General features: G+C 41.2%; 1 protein-coding gene across 6 annotated transcripts in view; it reads right to left on the bottom strand.

Moving 5' to 3' along the window:
• Window positions 1–11,361, bottom strand: part of TFCP2 (transcription factor CP2) — a 49,219-nt gene extending 37,858 nt beyond the window's left edge. For 3 of the 6 annotated variants that reach the window (XM_046680388.1, XM_046680395.1, XM_046680428.1), the window contains exons 1-2: window positions 10,581–11,361; window positions 203–295 (exon numbers count right to left, since the gene is read on the bottom strand). In XM_046680388.1, coding sequence (XP_046536344.1) covers window positions 203–295; window positions 10,581–10,702 — 215 coding nt within the window. In that variant the 5' untranslated portion in view covers window positions 10,703–11,361. Of the gene's footprint in view, window positions 1–202; window positions 296–1,166; window positions 1,193–10,580 lie in introns of those variants that run through there. The other 3 variants (XM_046680405.1, XM_046680413.1, XM_046680421.1) reach the window with 2 other exon arrangements.
• Window positions 11,362–19,373: the final 8,012 nt, after the last annotated feature.

Raw genomic sequence — 19,373 nt, 5'->3', positions numbered from 1 at the left:
CGCAAAGGCCTTGAGGTGGGAGTGTGCAGAGCATCTGAGGAACTGTAAGAAGGCCAGATGTTGCCACAGCAGAGCAAGCCAGGAGAATAGCAGACACGAAAAGTAACATGATCTGATCTACATTTTAAATAAAGTGATCATATAATTTATCATTCAGACAGGAACACTTTGGTGAGTGAAGGAGTGTGCTATTAATAGTTACCTCGGAACAATAGGCATCAGCAAGACCTTAATTTTAAAAGGCTTCTGTGTGGAGCCAGCTTGAAGGGGTTCCTCTGGCCAAATCTGGAACAATCTGATCAAAATACATAGTGATAGTAAAAGATTATAACCTATTGAATACAGTAAGAATCTATGAGGCTACACTGATAAATATAAATAAGAAGGGAAAGCTCTTTCTTACAGTAGAAAGTAAACTAATAAATGTCAAAGGAAAGGCATAATTAGGAAATCATCAGTTTGCAACCATCATAAAGATAACTGATTAGGGCAAGAATCATCAATAAATGCTAAAATGGGTGGGTGAAAGTTTGAAAAGTAATAGGATATTTACATAGTCTCCAAGTATCTCCCCACAAGATACTTATTAATTATGAAAGGCAAAATAATAAATTTACAATGGAGAAAATTGGCATATACTATCTTAACTAAATGGTCAAAGTTAACACTGCCAGTAATGGGACCAATCGATAGCATGTGCATCCTAATATGATATACAGAAAAGAACTCAGCATCACCTCTTATGTATTACTACACAAAGTGCATAACCTGAATCTAATCATAAGCAAACAACAAACTCAAATTGAGGGATAATCTACAAAATAACTGGCCTATACTCATCAAATTGTCAATATCATAAAAATACAAAGAAAGACTCAGGAACTGTTCTAGATTAAAGGAGACAAAAGAAATAGGACAACAGAATCAACACATCATCTTGGATATTCTTCTATTGTAAAGGACAACATTAGGACAATTGCCAAGATCTGATAGATTAGATATTCATAGATTAGATAATAGTGGGTTTTTTTGTTTTGGGGTTTTTTTTTTTTTTAGGAAGATTAGCCCTGAGCTCACTGCTGCTAATCCTCCTTTTTGCTGGGGAAGACTGGCCCTGAGCTAACATCTGTGCCCATCTTCCTCTACTTTATATGTGGGAAACCTACCACAGCATGGTGTGGCAAGCGGTGCCATGTCTGCACCCAGGATCCGAAGCAGCGAACCCCAGGCCACCAAAGCTGAACGTGCGAACTTAATGGCTGCACCACCGGGCCGGCCCCTAGATAATAGTGTTGTGTCAGTGTAAGTTTCTGATTTTGATCATTGTACTATGGTTATGCAAGAGAATTTCTTGTTTTTAAAACGTACACACTGAAATATTTAGGTGTTAATGGGCATCACATTTGCAAATTACTCTTAAACATTCAAAGAAAAATAATTCTAGGTATGTGGAGAGAGAGGGAGAAAGATAAAGAATATTCTTTTTTCTTTTCTTTTCTTATTGGATCCAAGCATTTAAGGAAATCTCTGTCAAGTCACTTGTTGATCACAGAGATAACAAAAGAGATTTCAGTGACCACATACAACAAGGAATATATTGTTTGGAAAAGTCACTCAACAAATGGATGACTGCAGCTTTCACCAAGCAACAACAGTAATCTCCACAGAGGGAGAGAATTCTGATTTCCAAAGTTACCACGTTACAATACTCAAAATGACCAGTTCTTAACAAAAAATTACAGAGCATACAAAGACAAAGGAAAGCATAGCCCACTGACAGGGAAAAAAGCAATTGAGAGAAACCATCCCCGAGCAAGCCCAGATACTAGACATACTACACAAAGACTCTAACTGTCTTAAACATGCTCGAAGAGCTGAAGGAAACCATAATATAACTAAAGGAAATCAGGAAAATAACGTATGAACAAGTAATGAATAGCAATAAAAAGAGAGAAATTATAAAAAGGAACCAAAAAGAAATTCTAGGCAAAAAAGTATAATAGCTAGAATTAAAAATTCACTAGAGGGGTTCAACATCAGATTTGACTAGGTAAGAGAAAAGAATCAATGAACTTAAAGATAGGACAATTGAAATTATCCATGCTAAGGAGTAAAAAAAAAAAAAGATGAACAGAAGCTAAGGGGCCCATGGTACACCAACAAGTGTACACATTATGGGAGTCCCAGGAGGAAAAGGGGGAGAGCAAGAGGCAGAAAAAATATTTGAAGAATAATGGTCAAAAACTTTCCAAATTGATGAAAGACATGAATCTACATATCTAAGAGCTCAACAAATTTCAAGAGGATAAATTCAGAGATCCACGCCAAGATACGTTATATTCAAACTGGTGAAAAACAAAGAGAGACTCTTCAAGCAGCAGAAAGGAAGTGACTTATCACATATGAGGGACTCTCAATGAGATTAACAGCCAATATCTCATCAGAAACCACAGAGGCCAGAAGGCAGTGGAATGATAAAGTGCTGAAAGTAAAAATTATCAACCAAGAATTCCAAAATGAAGGAGAAATTAAGACATTCCTCAACAAAAGCTAAGGGAGTTCATCACAAGTAGACCTGCCCTACAAGAAATGCTAAAGGGAATCCTTCAGGCTGAAATGAAAGAACACTGGATGGTAACTCAAAGTCAAATGGAAAACAAAGATCTTACAAAGGTTACATAGGTAAATATAAAAGCTAGTATATTGCATTTTTGGTATTTAACTTCTCTTTTTGTTTCCTATATGATGTAAAAGACAAGTGCATAAAGTAATAATTATAAATATATAGTAACAAGCACACAATGTATAAAGAAGTAATTTGTGATAATAACAACATAAAGAGAGGAAATGGAGTTGGATAGGAACAGAGTTAATGTATGTTCTTTATAACTGACATATCACATTATATTAGTTTCAGGTCTACAACATAATGATTCGATATTTGTATATATTGTAAAATGATCAGCACAATAAGTCTAGTTTAATGTATGTTCTTGCAGCCAAGTTGGCATCAATTCAAATTGATTGCTGTAAACTTAGGATACTAACTATAATCCCCATGATAACCACTAAGAAAATAACCAAAATATACACCAAAAAAAGGATTTTCCTCTAAGATCAGGAATAAGACAAGGATGCCCACTTTCACCACTGCTATTCAACATTACACTGAAGTCCTAGCCAGAAAAGTTAGGCAAGAAAAAGAAATAAAAGGCATACAAATTGGAAAAGAAGAAAAATTATCTATTTGAAATGACATCATTCTACATATAGAAAATCCCACAGAATCCACCAAAAAACTACTAGAGCTAATAAATGAATTCAGCAAAGTTGCAGAACACGAGATCAACAGAAAAAAAAAAGTTGTGCTTCTATACACCAGCAGTGAACAATCCAAAAAGAAAATTAAGAAAACAATTCCATTTATAATAGCATCCAAAAGAATAAAATATATAGAAATATATAGGAATATATAGGAATTAACCAAGGATGTGAAAGACTAGTACATTGAAACTACAAAACATTGCAGAAAGAAATAAAGATGACATAAATAAATGGAGAGACATCTCATGCCCACAGACTGATAAACTTAATATTGTTAAGATGGCAATACTCCCAACGCCATTTACAGATGCAATGAAATCCCTATCAGAATTCAATGGCCTGTTCTGTAGAAACAGAAAAGCCACTCCTCAAAACCTTATGGAGTTACAAGAGGCCCTGAATAGTGAAAACAATAGTGAAAAACAAAAACAAAGGAGGACTCACATTTCCCAATTTCAGAACTTATTACAAAGCTATAGTAATCAAAACAGTGTGGGTACTGGCAGAAGCACAGACATATCAATCAACAGAATAGAACTAAGAGTCTACAAATAAACCTTTACATCTGTGACCACCTGATTTTCAACCAGGGTGCCAAGAACACTCAATAGGAAAGAATGAACAAATGGTGGCTGGGACAACTAGACAGCCACATGCAAACAAATGAAGCTGGACCCCTACCTCATTCCATATACAAAAATTAACTCAAAATGGATCAACAACCTAAATATAAGAACTTAAACTATAAAACTCTTAGAAGAAACCATAGGATAAATCTTCATGACCTTGGATTTGGCAATAGATTCTTATAGAGTTGACACCAAAAGCATGAGCAACAAAAGAAAAAATAGATAAATTGGAATTCCTCAATATTAAACACTTCTGTGAATCAAAGGACATTATCAAGAATGTGAAACCACCACCTACACAATGGGAGAAAATATCTGCAAACCGTATATCTGATAATGGGCTAGTATCCAGAATATATAAAGAACTCTTACAGATCAACAACAAAAAGACAACAACCCTATTTAAAATTGGGCAACAGACATGAACAGACACTTCTCCAAAAGAGACATGCGAATGGCCAATAAGCACATGAAGATGCTCAACATTATGGTCAATAGGGATACGCAAAACAAAACCAGAATGAGATACTACTCTGCACTCACTAGGATGGCTTTAATTAAAAACAAACCAACAAAAACAGGAAACGAGTGCTGATGAGGATGTAGAGAAATAGGAGCCCTTGTATATTGCTGGTGGGAATACAAAGCTGTTCAGCTGCTGTGTAAAACAGCTTGGTAGTTCTTGAAAAAATGAAGCATACACTACATATCTATTAGAATGGCCAAAACCCAGAGCACTGACAACAACAAATGCTGAAGAGGATGTAGAGCAAAAGGAACTCTCACTCATTGCTGGTGGCAATGCAAAATGGTACAGACACTTTGCAGGGCAGTTTGGTGGTTTCTTACAAAACTAAACATACTCTCACCACATGATCCAGCAATTGTATTCCTTGGTATTTACCCAAAAAAGCTGAAAATTATCGTCACACCAAAACCTACACATGGATGTTTATAACAGCTTTATTCATAATTACCAAAATTTGGAAGCAACCAAGATGTCCTTCAGTAGGTAAATGGATAAATAAACTGCAGTACATCCAGACAATGAAATATTATTCAGCACTAAAAAGAAATGAGCTACGCAGGAACATTAAATGCATACTGCTAAGTGAAAGAAGTCAAACTGAAAAGGCTAGATATTGTATGATTCCAATTATATGACATTCTGGAAAAGGCAAAACTACAGAGACAGTAAAAAGACCAACGGTTGTCATGATTTCGGATGGGTGTAGGGGAATGAACAGCACATAGGATTTTGGGGCACTGAAAATAATCTGCATTAACACTATAATGATGGATACATATCATTATATATTTGTCCAAACCCACAGAATGTACAACACCAAGAGTGAACACTACGATAAACTATAACCTTTGGGTGATTATGATGTATCAATGTAGCTTCATCACTGTAGATACAGAGCATATACCACTCTGGTGGGGGATGTAGACAATAGAGGAGGCTATGCACGTGTGGAGGCGGGGGTATATGAGAAATTTCTGGACGCCTTCCTCTCAATATTGCTGTGAACCTAACACTGCTCTAAAAAAATAGTCTTTAAATTATGGAGGGAACAAAAAAAAAAGTTAAGCATAGAATTACCATAGACCCAGCAATTCCAATCCTAGGTATACACCCAAGAGAAACGAAAACATATGTCGAGTACAGCATGGTGACTATAGTTAACAAGACTGTATTGCGTATTTGAAAGTTGCTACGAGAGTAAATCTTAAAAGTTCTCTCATCAGGGGCTGGCCCCGTGGCCAAGTGGTTAAGTTCGCGCGCTCCGCTGCAGGCGGCCCAGTGTTTCGTTAGTTCAAATCCTGGGCGCGGACATGGCACTGCTCATCAGACCACGCTGAGGCAGCGTCCCACATGCCACAACTAGAAGAACCCACAACGAAGAATACACAACTATGTACCGGGGAGAAAAAGGAAAAAATAAAATCTTTAAAAAAAAATTTAAAAAAAAGTTCTCTCATCACAGGAGAAAAAGAAATTTTGTAACTATGTATGGTGACGGATGTTAACCAGACTTACTGTGGTGATCATTTCACAATATATACAAACATCAAATCATTATGTTGTAACCCTAAAACTAATGCGTTAGCATCAACACCGTATTATATACTAATGTACAATATGTATAATTTATAATATATATAAACTAATACAATTACACCTCAATAAAAAAATGCCTACACAGAAACTTGTACACAAATGTTTATAAACATTTCACAGTCACTTCTTTTATAAACATAACACTATAACAACGTTACTCATGATAGTCAAAAGGTGGAAACAACCTGGCAACAGCCCCATGGCCAAGTGGTTAAAGTTCCAAGCATGCTGCTTTGGCAGCCCAGGTTCATGAGTTCAGATCCCAGGTGCGGACCTATTCCACTCATCAGCCATGCTGTTGAGGCATCCCACATGCAAAGTAGAGGAAGACTGGTACAGATGTTAGCTCAGGGCTAATCTTCCTCAAGCAAAAAAAAAAAAAAAAAAAGAGGATTGGCAACAGGTGTTAGCTCAGGGTGAATCTTCCTCACAAAAAAAAAAGTGGAAACAGTCCAAATGTCCATCAAGGGATGAATGGATAAACAAATTATGATATATACATACAATGGCATATAACTCAGCCATAAAAAAGAAGAAAGTACTAAAGTATTAATACATGCTACAATGTGGATGAACCCTGAAAACTTATGCGAAAGAAGCCAGACACAAAAGGTCACACATGATTCCATTTACAGTAGTCTCCCCCTTACCCAAGGTTTCACTTTCCAGTTTCAGTTACTGGTGGTCAATCATGGACCAAAAATGTTAAATGGAAAATTCCAGAAGTAAACAATTCATAAGTTTTAAATTTCGCATCATTCTGAGTAGCATGATAAAGTCTTGCACCATCCTTCCTGGGATGTCAATCATCCCTTTGTCCAGCGTATCCACACTGTATACGCTACCCTCCTGTTAGTCACTTAGTAGCCCTCTCAGTTATCAGATCAACTGCTCTGGTATCATAGTGCTTGTGTTCAAGCAACCCTTATTTCACTTAACAATGGCCCCAAAGGGTAAGAGAGTGATGCTGGCAATTGAGCTATGCCAAAAGAGAAGCCGTCAAGCATTTCCTTTAAGTGAAAAGGTGAAAGTTTTTGACTTAATAAGGAAAGAAAAAATAGTATGCTGAGGTTGCTAAGATCTACAGTAAGAACAAATCCTCTATTAGTGAAATTGTGAAGGAGGAAAAAGAAATTCATGCTAGTTTTGCTGTTGCACCTCAAGCTGCAAGTTACGGCCACAGTGCATGATGAGTGCTTAGTTAAGATGGAAAAGAAATTATATTTGTGGGTGGAAGACACAAACAGAAAACATGGTCCAAATGGTGGCAACGTGTTGTGCCAGAAAGCACTGAGCCTGTACGAAGACTATAGCAAGGGATCCCCTGAAACACATGACACCAAGCCTTTTGCTGCAAGTAAGGGACGGTTACACAGATTCAGGAATAAGTTTGGACTGAAAGAGAGGCCACATTTCACATAACTTTTATTACGGTATATTATTATAATTGTTCTATTTTATTATTAGTTACTGTTACTCTCTTACTGTGCACAACTTATAAACTTCATCACAAGTATGTACATATAGGAAAAAACAGGATATATGGGGTTCGGTACTATCTGCAGTTTCAGGCATCCACTGGGGGGTCCTGGAACATACCGCCAGCATATAGGGGAGACTAGAGTATATGAAATATCCAGAATAGGTAAATCCAGAGAGATAGACTGCATATTAGTGATTCCCAGGGAGAGAGGGGAGGGGAAACGGAGAGCAATTGCTTAACAGGTACAGGGTTTTTCTTTGGGGTGATTTAAATGTTCTGGAACTAGATAGAGGTGGTAGTTACACAATATTGCGAAGAAACTAAACGCCACTGAATTTTTCACTTTAAAACGATTAATTCTATGTAATATCAATTAAACCTCAACTTAAAAAAAATGAAATGAGAGAAAGAAAATTTTTAAGAAAACAAAACACAAAATTTAATCTTTTTATTCTTATAACAGTTCTATTGATACACAATTCATATACCATACAATTCACCCACTTAAAGTGTACAGTTCAATTTTATTTAGTGTAGTCCCAGAGTTGTGCAACCATCACCACAATTTTAGGCCATTTTTATCTCCCCTGCAAAAACACCAATACCTATACACAGTCACTCCCCATTCCCTCTCCCCCACAGCTCTAGTCAACCACTAATCTACTTTCTGTCTCTATCGATTTCCCTATTCTGGACATTACATTGAAATGAAATCATATGCTATGTGGTCTTTTGTGACCAGCTTCTTTCAATCAGCATATTTTCAGGGAATGTCCTTTATTTTAACTATAAAATTTGTGCCATGTATTAAAATGTACAGAAAATGTAAGGAGAATATTAAAGAACCACTTATGAAAAGAATATTACTGAATACAGCGGAAGATTAAGAATCGAAAACAGAAATCCAGTTCAGAAGAATCTTTATAAAATACAAACCAACACATCTGAAGCGAAACTATTACAAGATGTAGAAAATAAGCAAACGAGGGAGGGTAAAACAAATACGTTAAGGAAAATATTTTACAAAACAAATTGCTTGTCAAAGAGAACACTTTTCCTAACAAAGGTACAGGAAAAGCGATCACATGGTCTAATTAACAGAGGAAAGAGGAAAAGCAAAGGATCACTGTCTTTGTGTATAAAAACTCCTCCAGTCAGTGTTCCTCAAAATGTGGTCCCTGGATCACCTGCATCAAAATCACCTAAGAACTTGTTTAAAAAATCAGATTTCTGGTCTGTGCCCCAGTCACAGAAAATGGGGCCCTAGAAACTATTTTTAAGTACTCCAGATGGCTCTCGTGAATACTAAAGTTTGAGAACTAATATCTCGTTAACACAAGTCAATACAAATGATTAAATGTATGTAAGAGTCAAGAGAAGTGACAAGAGCAAAAGGGATGAAAAAGAGGAAGGTAAAAAAACAAGGAAAAAATACTTAAATTTTTGGCACAGTGTGCCCTGGGGAAAACATAAAGTGATGTTTGAAAACTCTTGTGGATTTGATGCTGGAAAAAAATTCTACATGTGAATATGCAAGCCATTCCACTAATACCTATGAAGGCCACTCAGGGTACGACACAGGAAAGTACTCATAAACGGAAGGTTGTGTGGTAGAGAGAAGACGTAGTAGAGGCGAAAATGTTTGTTGACAATGTGAACTGCTTTTATAACAAGAACACTTACACTTCATGATCGCCATCCTAAACTCCAATAACCTAGATAAAACCAAACTTTTTGCTGTGGTAATCTTTACACAAACAGCATAAGTTGTCAAATATTATGTCAGATACTGACACGCAAACTCAGGGTTGGGACATTTACTGTGAGACCAAGTTAATCTCTATTTTTATGGCCAGACTTATGTAAATAATGACAGGCAAAACTAGAGTTAAATTCCTCAAGACTAAGAGCATTTCATGATAGAACTCAAATTTCCCTAAAAATCATGAAAATATGTATACAGGGATAGCCTTTATTATCCTAACTGTAAGCAAAGATTCCTGAAGATGAACTATTAAGTTCTAACTCATAACTTTACTTCAGTGAGGAAAGCCCACTTTGGTTTAGCAGGGATAAGAAGTTTCAATTACATAACTCTCAAAGGATCTCACTATCAGAATGCAAAATTTGTCCTTCTCCATTAAAAAGCATCTTTCTCCTATAAATCCATAAACTCAAAGTGTTAAGTTCTAACGTCTCTTTGATTCACTTATTGAGATTAAGCTTTAAAATACATCTAGAAACCCAATTATATTCCATCTAACTCTAAGATGCAGATGTTTCAACATTTCCAGACATGATTTTTGCACATCTTATAAATGAAACAAACTATCGGGGGGAACGAAATACCTAATGCATGCAAATAAATCACGTGGCAAGTTATGCTGCTTTCAAAGGAGATTTTTATTTATTATCAACATTTAGCTTGATACATAAAGGTCCAGAAGCATCCAAAAGTTCTCTATGACACTTTTTCACTTCACAGTTTATATTTCAAAAATCAGAAACCACAGAATTAAGTAAAAGCTCAAAGCAGGCTAAGATATAGATGGGTCAACTTCTTCACCAAGGTCTCATTTCCTCCCAAAAAGCAGTCAACCAACGTTTATTAAGTCTCAGCTCTCAACTTCCCAGACATCCCTCACATGCTCAGTTTGGCCTCTTCTTCAAACAAGTCCAGCGCAATCTATCCACGCACACACACACACCATCAGCCTCCAGTCTCCCACACTGGCACAACGGCCTGTCAACATTCATCTGGTTGCTAATCAAGGGCCATTCTTCCTTCTTCCACTTATCCTGCACAGACTTGACATGTCTACAAGCTCTTGTTCCATTTCTTCCACAATACTCTACTCAAAGCAACAAAGGCAACAAGCTCCTTTTCCCCAACGGCAAACAGCTTCTTTAACTCTATACACCTCTTCTTCCCACTCCACCCCACCCCACAGCGCGCCCCTTATTCTCCATCCTGCCTTTGTTATTCAGAAGGTGCAGGGTCTGGGAAAATCTCACTCACCTCATGCTATAGGCACCAGCACCCAGTTCCTGGCCGATCCCGGAAAGACTAGCATCAAAGTCCTGCACCAGCCCGGATTCAATCACTTCATCGGCCAGAGGCAGCTTCAGAGCCCAGGCCATCCTGGCTCCTTCGTTGCCCCAGGAGACACCGACTCTTGTACAAAGGCGAGTAGTGTGATTCTACCCAATGGGGGCAGGACTGTAGAAAACTCCAAGCCAAGATCTCCCACACAGTACCTCCCAGCCGCCCCCAAGCCCAAGCCACACTGCCCGCACAACCTAACTAATCTCCCGTACCCTTGCCTCCCTGCTCTTGGCTGCCCCAACTACCAAAATCCCTCCCCGCCAGCTCTCTGGAGCCGCACGAGGGCCCCTTTGCTTAACTAGTCCAGACTGCCCAGAGGCAGCGCTGGACTCCCACACTCGAGCTCCTTAGGCTCGTGGTGGGCACGTTGCTCTCCAAACAGCCCAGCAGCAGGGACCCGCAGCCTACCCGGCGCTCCCACGCCGTTCTCGCACCTTTCCCCCGGCCCCCTCCCGCTGGAAGCCCCCTCCCTCCCGGGACCCGCTCTCCTCTCCCCTCCAGGCCTCGCTTCCGGTCAGTCCCAAGATCACTTCCGGTCACCCCTGCTCAACCCCACGGCTCTTAGAACCAGATCCAGGTTTCCGCCGAGCCGACTCCCCTCCCTCTGCAGCCCCCAAAGGCCTCGAAACATGGAAAGTGAAAGTCCACCACCGGGGTAAAACCCAGACTGGCCAAGCTCCTCCACCACCCGCCGTGCCGCCGCCAGCCAATCATGGCGCCCTCTTCCTTTGCCGGTCCGGCGAACGTGACGTCACCCCGTCGTCCACCAATGGAGAAGAGACGTCGTCAGCGTCGGCAGTGATGATAGGCTAGCTACGCCACGACTCCCCGCCCCCGGAGATGGGCGGGGCGACCGAGGAGAGGGCCCGGCGTGCGTCAAGCGTCCCGGTTTAAACGACCCTCCCTGTGACTACCTGAGTCCTGGCGTCCGCTACCTACCAAGTCGGCACCCTAAGGCGTGGGTGGAGCCTTGGCTCTAGTTGTACTCGTGCCACACCCAGTCCTGGCGGACTGTTGACCATTTAGCAAGTGTTCGCTACGTGTGCTCGTTTGCTCCTGAAATACTCTCTCTCCTTAAACTCATCCTTCCGGAGGTCAAGACTGGTTAAATCCTGCTTCCCTTGATCATCTTATTTTCCTCTTTCTTCCTAATGCACTTGAACAGGAAAGCGTGAGGCGGGTGAAAGTGTTGTGGTCTTTGAAAGGTGGTGGCCTGAAGATGAGGATTTGGGCTGATCTCTTCATTTACTAGTTTGGTGACTGCAAAATAGTTGTTTCATTTCCTGAAATTTAGCTTCCTCATTTGAAATGTAGGAATGGCCATACCTGCCCCGCCTTCCTCCTTTGGGCATTAAATAATGTCCATTGTTTATTGAGCATCAACTGTATACCAAGAATTTATTACATTATCAGTAATCCTCAAGACAATCTTGTAACTACAATTATCATTCCAAAGCTAAGTATTATGACCCTCATTTTACCAATAAGGAGAGGAGGCTACGGGTTTAAATTGGCCAGAGTTAAATTAGTGTGCCAACCTCAGCTGATTCCAAAGCCTGACAATTTTCACTACAAAGCATTGCCTATATGTGAAAGTACGGTGCATTGTAGTCCACTGAATTTTTTACAATCTACCTTGAATTATAATTTTGTGTATATCTGCCCTTTTCGCTAGATTGTAATCTCCTAAAAAAATAGAGAACAAGTCTTTTTCAGGCTTGTGTTCTAAATATCTCCTAGTACCTGCATTCAATAGGAATTTTTAAAAATGCTTATTGAATTTAAAAAGGAAATAAAAAGAGGAAAGAGGTTGACATGAAGTTGACAACCTGCCCCCAGTTTCAGCTGCAGTCTTCTCTCTTTGAGGGCTCTTGGCTTACCCATCTTCTTACTTTAATGAACTCTGTCATCCAAGTCTTGGCAGAATCCTTTGTATGCAAGCATTGTATCCAGAGTATTTTAAAACATCTATTAGGTAGAACCATGCCTTGTTTGAACAACAGCTCCATGACTAGATGCATAATCTTGGGCAAATAACTTTACAACCCTGAGTCTCAGTATCTTAATCCATAAATTAGTAAAAATAATACCTCCTTCTAAAATTGTTGTGAGGATTAGATGAAGTGCCAAGATGCCACATAAATAATAATTATTCAATGAATATTAGCTCCAGTCTCCCACTAGCCCATTTCCACTTCTCTGTTAAGATTGGGTTGGTATTATTATCCTATTTAAAAACTTTAATTTAGGGGCTGGTCTGGTGGCGCAGCGGTTACGTTCGCACGTTCTGCTTCGGCAGCCCAGGGTTCACCAGTTTGGATCCCTGGTGCGGACATGGCACCGCTTGCCAAGCCATGCTGTGGCAGGCGTCCCACATATAAAGTAGAGGAAGATGGGCATGGATGTTAGTTCAGGGTCAGTCCTCCTCAGCAAAAAGAGGAGGATTGGCAGCAGATGTTAGCTCAGGGCTAATCTTCCTCAAAAAAAAAAAATACATAAAAACATTAATTTACATTGCAAGGTGTATTATAGTTTTAGTATGACTTTAATATACATTGTCTCATTTAATCCTCATGAAAGATTTTGTTTTGTTTTTTTAATGTGAGGAAACTGAGACTAAGAGAGGGCAGAGTGATCGAGCAGACTACAACCTCTTTAGAAATTATCCTGAAAATTATTCTGTGATTCAGCAACTCCACTCTATATATAAACCCTGGAGAACTCTTGCACATACATACCAAGAGACTTGTATGAGAATGTTTGTCCCAGCACTATTTATGGCAGCAAAATAGGACAAAACAAATGTCCGCCAACAAAAGAATGGATAAATTGGAGTGGGATAGAATATTATACAGCAGTAAAAATGAATAAAGCTTTAAAAAACGAATAAAGCTATACTCAACCACATGAATAAATCAATCTTTGAAATGTGGGGGGGAAATGCAGAAGTCCTCATACAGGTAACATCATTTTTTGAAGCTCAAAACCCAGCAAAATTAAGCGATATATCATTTAGGGAAATATACACACATTCCTTTGAAAAAGGAATGAAATGATCACCACCACTCTGTAGTGGCCACATATAAGGAAAAGGGAGCGGGAGGGGGATGAGCTGAGGAGGAACTCAAAAGCAGCTTTGACAGTGGTGTTTGAGTGGCAGCGTTACTAGTTTCACCTCACTCCAGTGGGACTCCGACCCACACTTGGAGGAGCTCCGAGGAGGGGTCCACGGCTGGGCCTCATACCCACAATCTGTCCCTTCCTCGGGGAGTTCTTTCCTGTTTGGTGTTGCAGATTTAAAATGAAATGGAAGCTGAGCATTCAACAGCGCAAGCTTTATTCAACGGCCAAAGAATGGAAAAGTGGAAATTAAGTTCACAAATCAACTTCTCAGTTCCTGGGGTCATCAAGCAGCTGTTAAAGGGGTCTAGGTAATGAAGGGGAGGAATAATAGTTATAATAGGTGGTTGTAAACTGCTATGGTGTTGGTGTTGGTGAGTGTGTTCTATAATATGGTAATATATTATAATGAGTATATAAGGAGCTGCGGGGTCTATGTCAGGTCCAGTCTGATTGCCATGTTGACTTCAGCCGCCTTTGACTGGATTTGACCTATGTCTCAGCCATCTTCTCCTTCCTCTCTTTGTGGTTTCCTGTAAGTTACAGAAAATGTGTTAGGCTTGTTCTGAGCAAGGCAGTGGTTAAAATGCCTTATGGGGTCACTGGGCTGGGTGACAATAGGTCTATGGGTTATCTGTTTCATCGTTATGCTTCATAACTTACCAAAAAAAATGTGGTATTGAATATGTAACAAAACAAATATTATATAAATTAGCAGCTGAGCCAGGAACTACAGTCCAGGTCCCTGATTCTCTCAGCTGAGCTTTGCCTACAGTGATGCCTCTCTGCTGGTGGTACAGTCCTAGGCGCTGTACAGACACAGAGCAAATAATAATAGGCTTATGTTTACTGAGCCCTTCTTAAGTACCAAACCCTGACTAGGTTCTTTACGTATATTATCTCATTTCATCCTCACGTCACTGCTGTAAGGAAGGTAGCATTATTAAATTCATTTCATAGATAAGAAATCTGAGGCTCAGGAAATTTTATTGGCTCACCCAGGGTCACCCAGCTTCAGAGCGGTGAAGCCTGACTGACTGACCTCGCAGCCTGGGCATCTAACCATCATGACCAGCTGTGCCTGTGGATGCTTCCAACCTAAAAAAATATCTGCTTCCTATCTAGTCTTCTTTTCCAAGATGAATCTTGAAACTTGTAGGGCTGAGAGAATTGAATTTTCAGAAAATTGTGCCTATGAAGGAATATTGGATGAAGGATGTTTTCCCATACACCGAAAAACAGCTTAAAGGCAATGGGTTTAACTCCTCAACAAGGAGTATTCCCACTAGATGTTCAGAAGAGATAACTGTGCCATATCCAGGAATTTCATGGAGCCCTGTGCTCTGGAAAATATTTAGAAAAAGGCAGACATGGACTTCTTGGAAATATTGAGCCTAAGTTTAAATTCTGAGCCAAAATAAAGATTTCACAAAGGTCCACCTTACCATTTATTAATTCTAAAATAAACTGAGGTGATGGAGGCCGGCCCTGTGGCCGAGTGGTTAAATTCAAGTGCTCCGCTTCGGTGGCCCAGGGTTTCACCGGTTTGGATCCTGGGCGCAGACGTGGCACCACTCATCAAGCCATGCTGAGGCAGTGTCCCACATGCCACAACTAGAAGGACCTACAACTAAAAATACACAAATATGTACTGGGGGGCTTTGGGGAGAAAAGGGAAAAATAAAATATTTTTAAAAATAAAAAATAAAATAAACTGAGGTGAAATGAAAGGTGACTCTTAAGCCTTAACCCCTCCCAACTGGAATGCAGATCAGCCTCGAGATTTATGTCCTTGAACTCAGTTCCCCTAAGGAGAGAAGATCTTACAGATTGTTTACCCCCAGAATTCAGTGACTGGGGTGAGTACACTTTTTTCTTCCTCTCCCCTCCCCAAATGTAACTAAGAGTGAAATTGGAGTGCCAGGGCTGGGAATAAGGATTCCAGGGGCAGCCTGGGGGCTCTACCTCCAAGACCACCAGGTGTTCCCTTGGAAATCCAGCAACATCTATCAACAAACAAAATTTTTGTAGCCATAAGTTCATCCCACAACAAAAATCATGGCTCCTAATAGACATAATAAATATGACTAATTAACCAGAGCACCTGTAGCACAGAGCTCCAAATTCAGTATTCCAGACTGTTGGCTGAAGTTAGGGCTCATGGTGAACGGTTCGTTTCCCAGGATTAAGTCCTGAAACTAGACACTATGTTGAGGCGCATAGCAGGGTGGGTGGAAACATGTGGAAATCCTACCAAAAAGATCAAGATAGACAGCAATCCCCGGGTCCCACCCTGTATTGGGTAAGGTTAAGCATATAGGCTTTAGAGACAGCCCACCTGGGCTCAAGACCTCGTTCTGCTGCTCAAAAACAGCAGCAGGAGTGGATTCCCCATCTTCTTTATTCCTCAATTCATTATCTGTAAAATGGGCATAATAATAGTTCTTCATTATTGTGATTGACAAAAAGGAGACCCTAGCACCTGCCCTGCCTAACTCTTAAGAAAAATCAATTCTCTCAGAGGCTTGAGGGCTCAAGCTCCCTGCATCAGCACCCGTCCATTCCCTAGGCTTCCCTTCTCATCCATTTATTCAAGTCAGTCACTGTTGCTGGGTTCCCAGGGCAATCACTGGGCATTTTCCTCCGGATACAGGGAGAAACCGTTGTTTAGGCAGGCTTTTTTGAGGGACTGACCATCTAGCTTTAATTCTCCCCGTCTTCCTACATCCTACCCACAGAGCCTGTGAAGCCCAGTCTGGCTTTTTTAAAGGACCCTCCAGTTGAGAGAAAAGGAAAGCGAGAGTTTTCACAGTCACACATTTCCATGCGACCTCAGATTCCCTTCATCTCTCAGTTCTAGTCCAGAAACCAGCCCACATCTTCTCCAGTCCGTAAAAGGTCAGGTCCCCCTTCACAGCTGTCCACAGCACACTGGACACCTGCCATATTGTGATTTATAAGAACTATATATATTTAGTCACTCAGATGACCAAAATATATTTCTCATATTTGGTCTTCATCCACAGTTCTTGGTTCACAGCTCCCAAAACCCTTGGAATTTCATGAGCAATGAGAGCAATGGGAGCATCTTTTGTTATAATATTTGATCTCTTGTCCTCAGTTCTGAAAACAATTCACAGCCATAAAGGTGAAATGGTCATATCAAGCCCTTTTCCACCACCACTGGATTTATATCAGTGAAGGTGACTTTTGGAAAGCACTTAAGGGTGGGGGGCTGGTTGCCAGGGGAACCAGCCACGAATGCAGAGTTGGAACTTTCAGTCCCACCCCTTGATTTCCGGGGAAGGGAGAAGGGCTAGAGGTTGAATCAATTACCAAATGCTTAAGTAATGAAATCTCCATAAAAACCCAAAAAAGAGGATGTTCAGAGAGCTTCCAGATTGGGGAATCAGAACACTTCCACGTGCCACCGTGCTGGGCCCTCAGCTCCAGAAGGACAGGAGCTCCTTTGTTCAGGACCTCACCTTATGTATCTCTTCATCTGGCTGTTGGTTTGTATTCTTTAATATCCTTTGCAATAAATCAGTAATCTAGTGCATAAACAGGTATCCTGAGTTCTAGCAAATTAATCAAACCCAAGATTTAAAGCCAGTTGGTCAGAAGTACTGGTGACAATCTGGACTTGCAACTGGCATCCTGAGTTGGAGACAGTCATTGCAGCCTCCAATTTGTAGCTGGTCGTCAGAAGCACAGGAAGCAACCTGGGCTTGAGACTGGCATCTGAAGTGGAGGGCGGTCTTGTGGGGCTGAGCCCTTTACCCGTGGTATCCGATACTATCTCTGGGTAGATTGTATCAGAACGCTGCTGGTGTCTGAGAATTGCTTGTTGGTGTGGGGAGGGCTCCACATGCACGCATGCTGCAGTTGGGTCCAGGAACCCAAAAGAACATGCCAGACCTGGGAATAGGGACTGCAGTCCCTCCACAAACCCACCCCTTTTCCTTTAAGGTCTTCCTGGGCCAACTGCCAGGAACCACACTCAGCTGGTCTCAGCCAGAGAGATCAGCTTTCACTGACTCTTCCGGTGAGCTGCCTCTCTCCAGCCGGGGCCAGTTGCTACCCAGATTCCATCCACTCCCACAAATGGCAGTCTAAACCCTGCATAGCTAAGCAGAATCCTCTGCACCTGCTCTCTCCAGGAGCCTGAAGTCAGGGACTCAGCTCTTATAATTTCCTTGAAGGAGAGGGTAGGAAATATGTTTGATCATCTATCTGACATTTATCAAGCACCTACTGTGTACCCATGGCCTGGGTACTGAGGAGTCACAGCCTAGTGTAGACAGCTAATATTAGGGTTGTGAGATCTATGCAGAAGTAACTGCTGGCTTCGATTTGACTTTTTTTAAAGGAAGATCGGCCCTGAGCTAAAATCTGTTGCCAATCTTCCTCTTTTTTTTTTTTTCTCCCCAAAGCCCCAGTATATAGTTGTACATCCTAGTTGTAAGTAATTCTAGTTCTTCTGTGTGGGACGCTGCCACAGCGTGGCTTGATGAGCAGTGTGTAAGTCCACGCCCAGGACCTGAACCAGCAAACACCTGGCCACCAATTGAAGCATGCAAACTTAACCACTTGGTCACGGGCCTGGCCTCTCTATTTGATTTTTTGCCCCATCATTTCAGAGTGCTATAAAGCTCCTCTGATCCCTAAGCCTTACATCAGAATCTTAGACCTCTCTTGTCCCTAGGGTGGAGGTGGGGTGGTGGAGCATGAACTAGAGCACAGCACAGTGCCCGGCTCAGGAATACTGGCGGGGTGGGATCAAAGGTGATGCCTTGCTCTCACCAGTTTAGATTATGTCCCCCAGACCTCATCAGTACCAGGGAGGTGGAGCAGGAAGGAGGGAGGGCTGCAGGGGAGCATGGCATGAACTCTACTCCTAGGAGGTAGACAAGCAAAGAGAGAGACCCTTACCACAGCCATGCCATCCCAGCTCTGAGCTTAAGTGGCAGGCCTGCCCCTAACATTTGCAGGCCTGGGGCAGAGCACAAATGAAGACTCAACTTGGGCCCAGCCCTGGTGGCCTAGTTAAGTTCAGCACACTCCACTTCGGCAGCCCGAGTTTGGTTCCTGGGCATGGACCTACACCACTCTGTTAGCGGCCATGCTGTGCTGGTGGCCCACATACTAAAAAATAGAGGAAGATTGGCACACATGTTAGCTCAGGGTGAATCCTCCTTGCCAAAAAAAAAAAAAAAAAAAGACACTTACCATACATCTAAAATTTTATAAAATATAAGTCAAGCTACTTGTGAATGTCCTAGCCTCCTATCATGATAAGCATACCTTCATAACTACCTGGAAGGCCAGGTTTGCACTTAGACTTCTAGGGCGCCTTGAAGTTCTGTGCTAGAATGTTCCCCAGTCCTGACCCCTAGCCTATAGCCTGCCTTCTCTTCCTCCTCACAGCCCCATCGCACACTGCAAAGGGCTTTGTGTGTTTGTATAGACACTCCAGCCTGCGTATCCAAGCTCCATCCACCCAGCTCTCTAACAGCTGCTTCTAGGTCACCTCTTGGGCCTAGGAGTGTGCACACCAACAGCAGTCTGTCGTCAGGACCCAGAGAA

This window comes from Equus quagga, chromosome 1, assembly GCF_021613505.1.
Source record: "Equus quagga isolate Etosha38 chromosome 1, UCLA_HA_Equagga_1.0, whole genome shotgun sequence".
NCBI classification, from domain to species: domain Eukaryota; kingdom Metazoa; phylum Chordata; class Mammalia; order Perissodactyla; family Equidae; genus Equus; species Equus quagga.
This window is presented reverse-complemented; position numbering and strand designations above follow the sequence as displayed.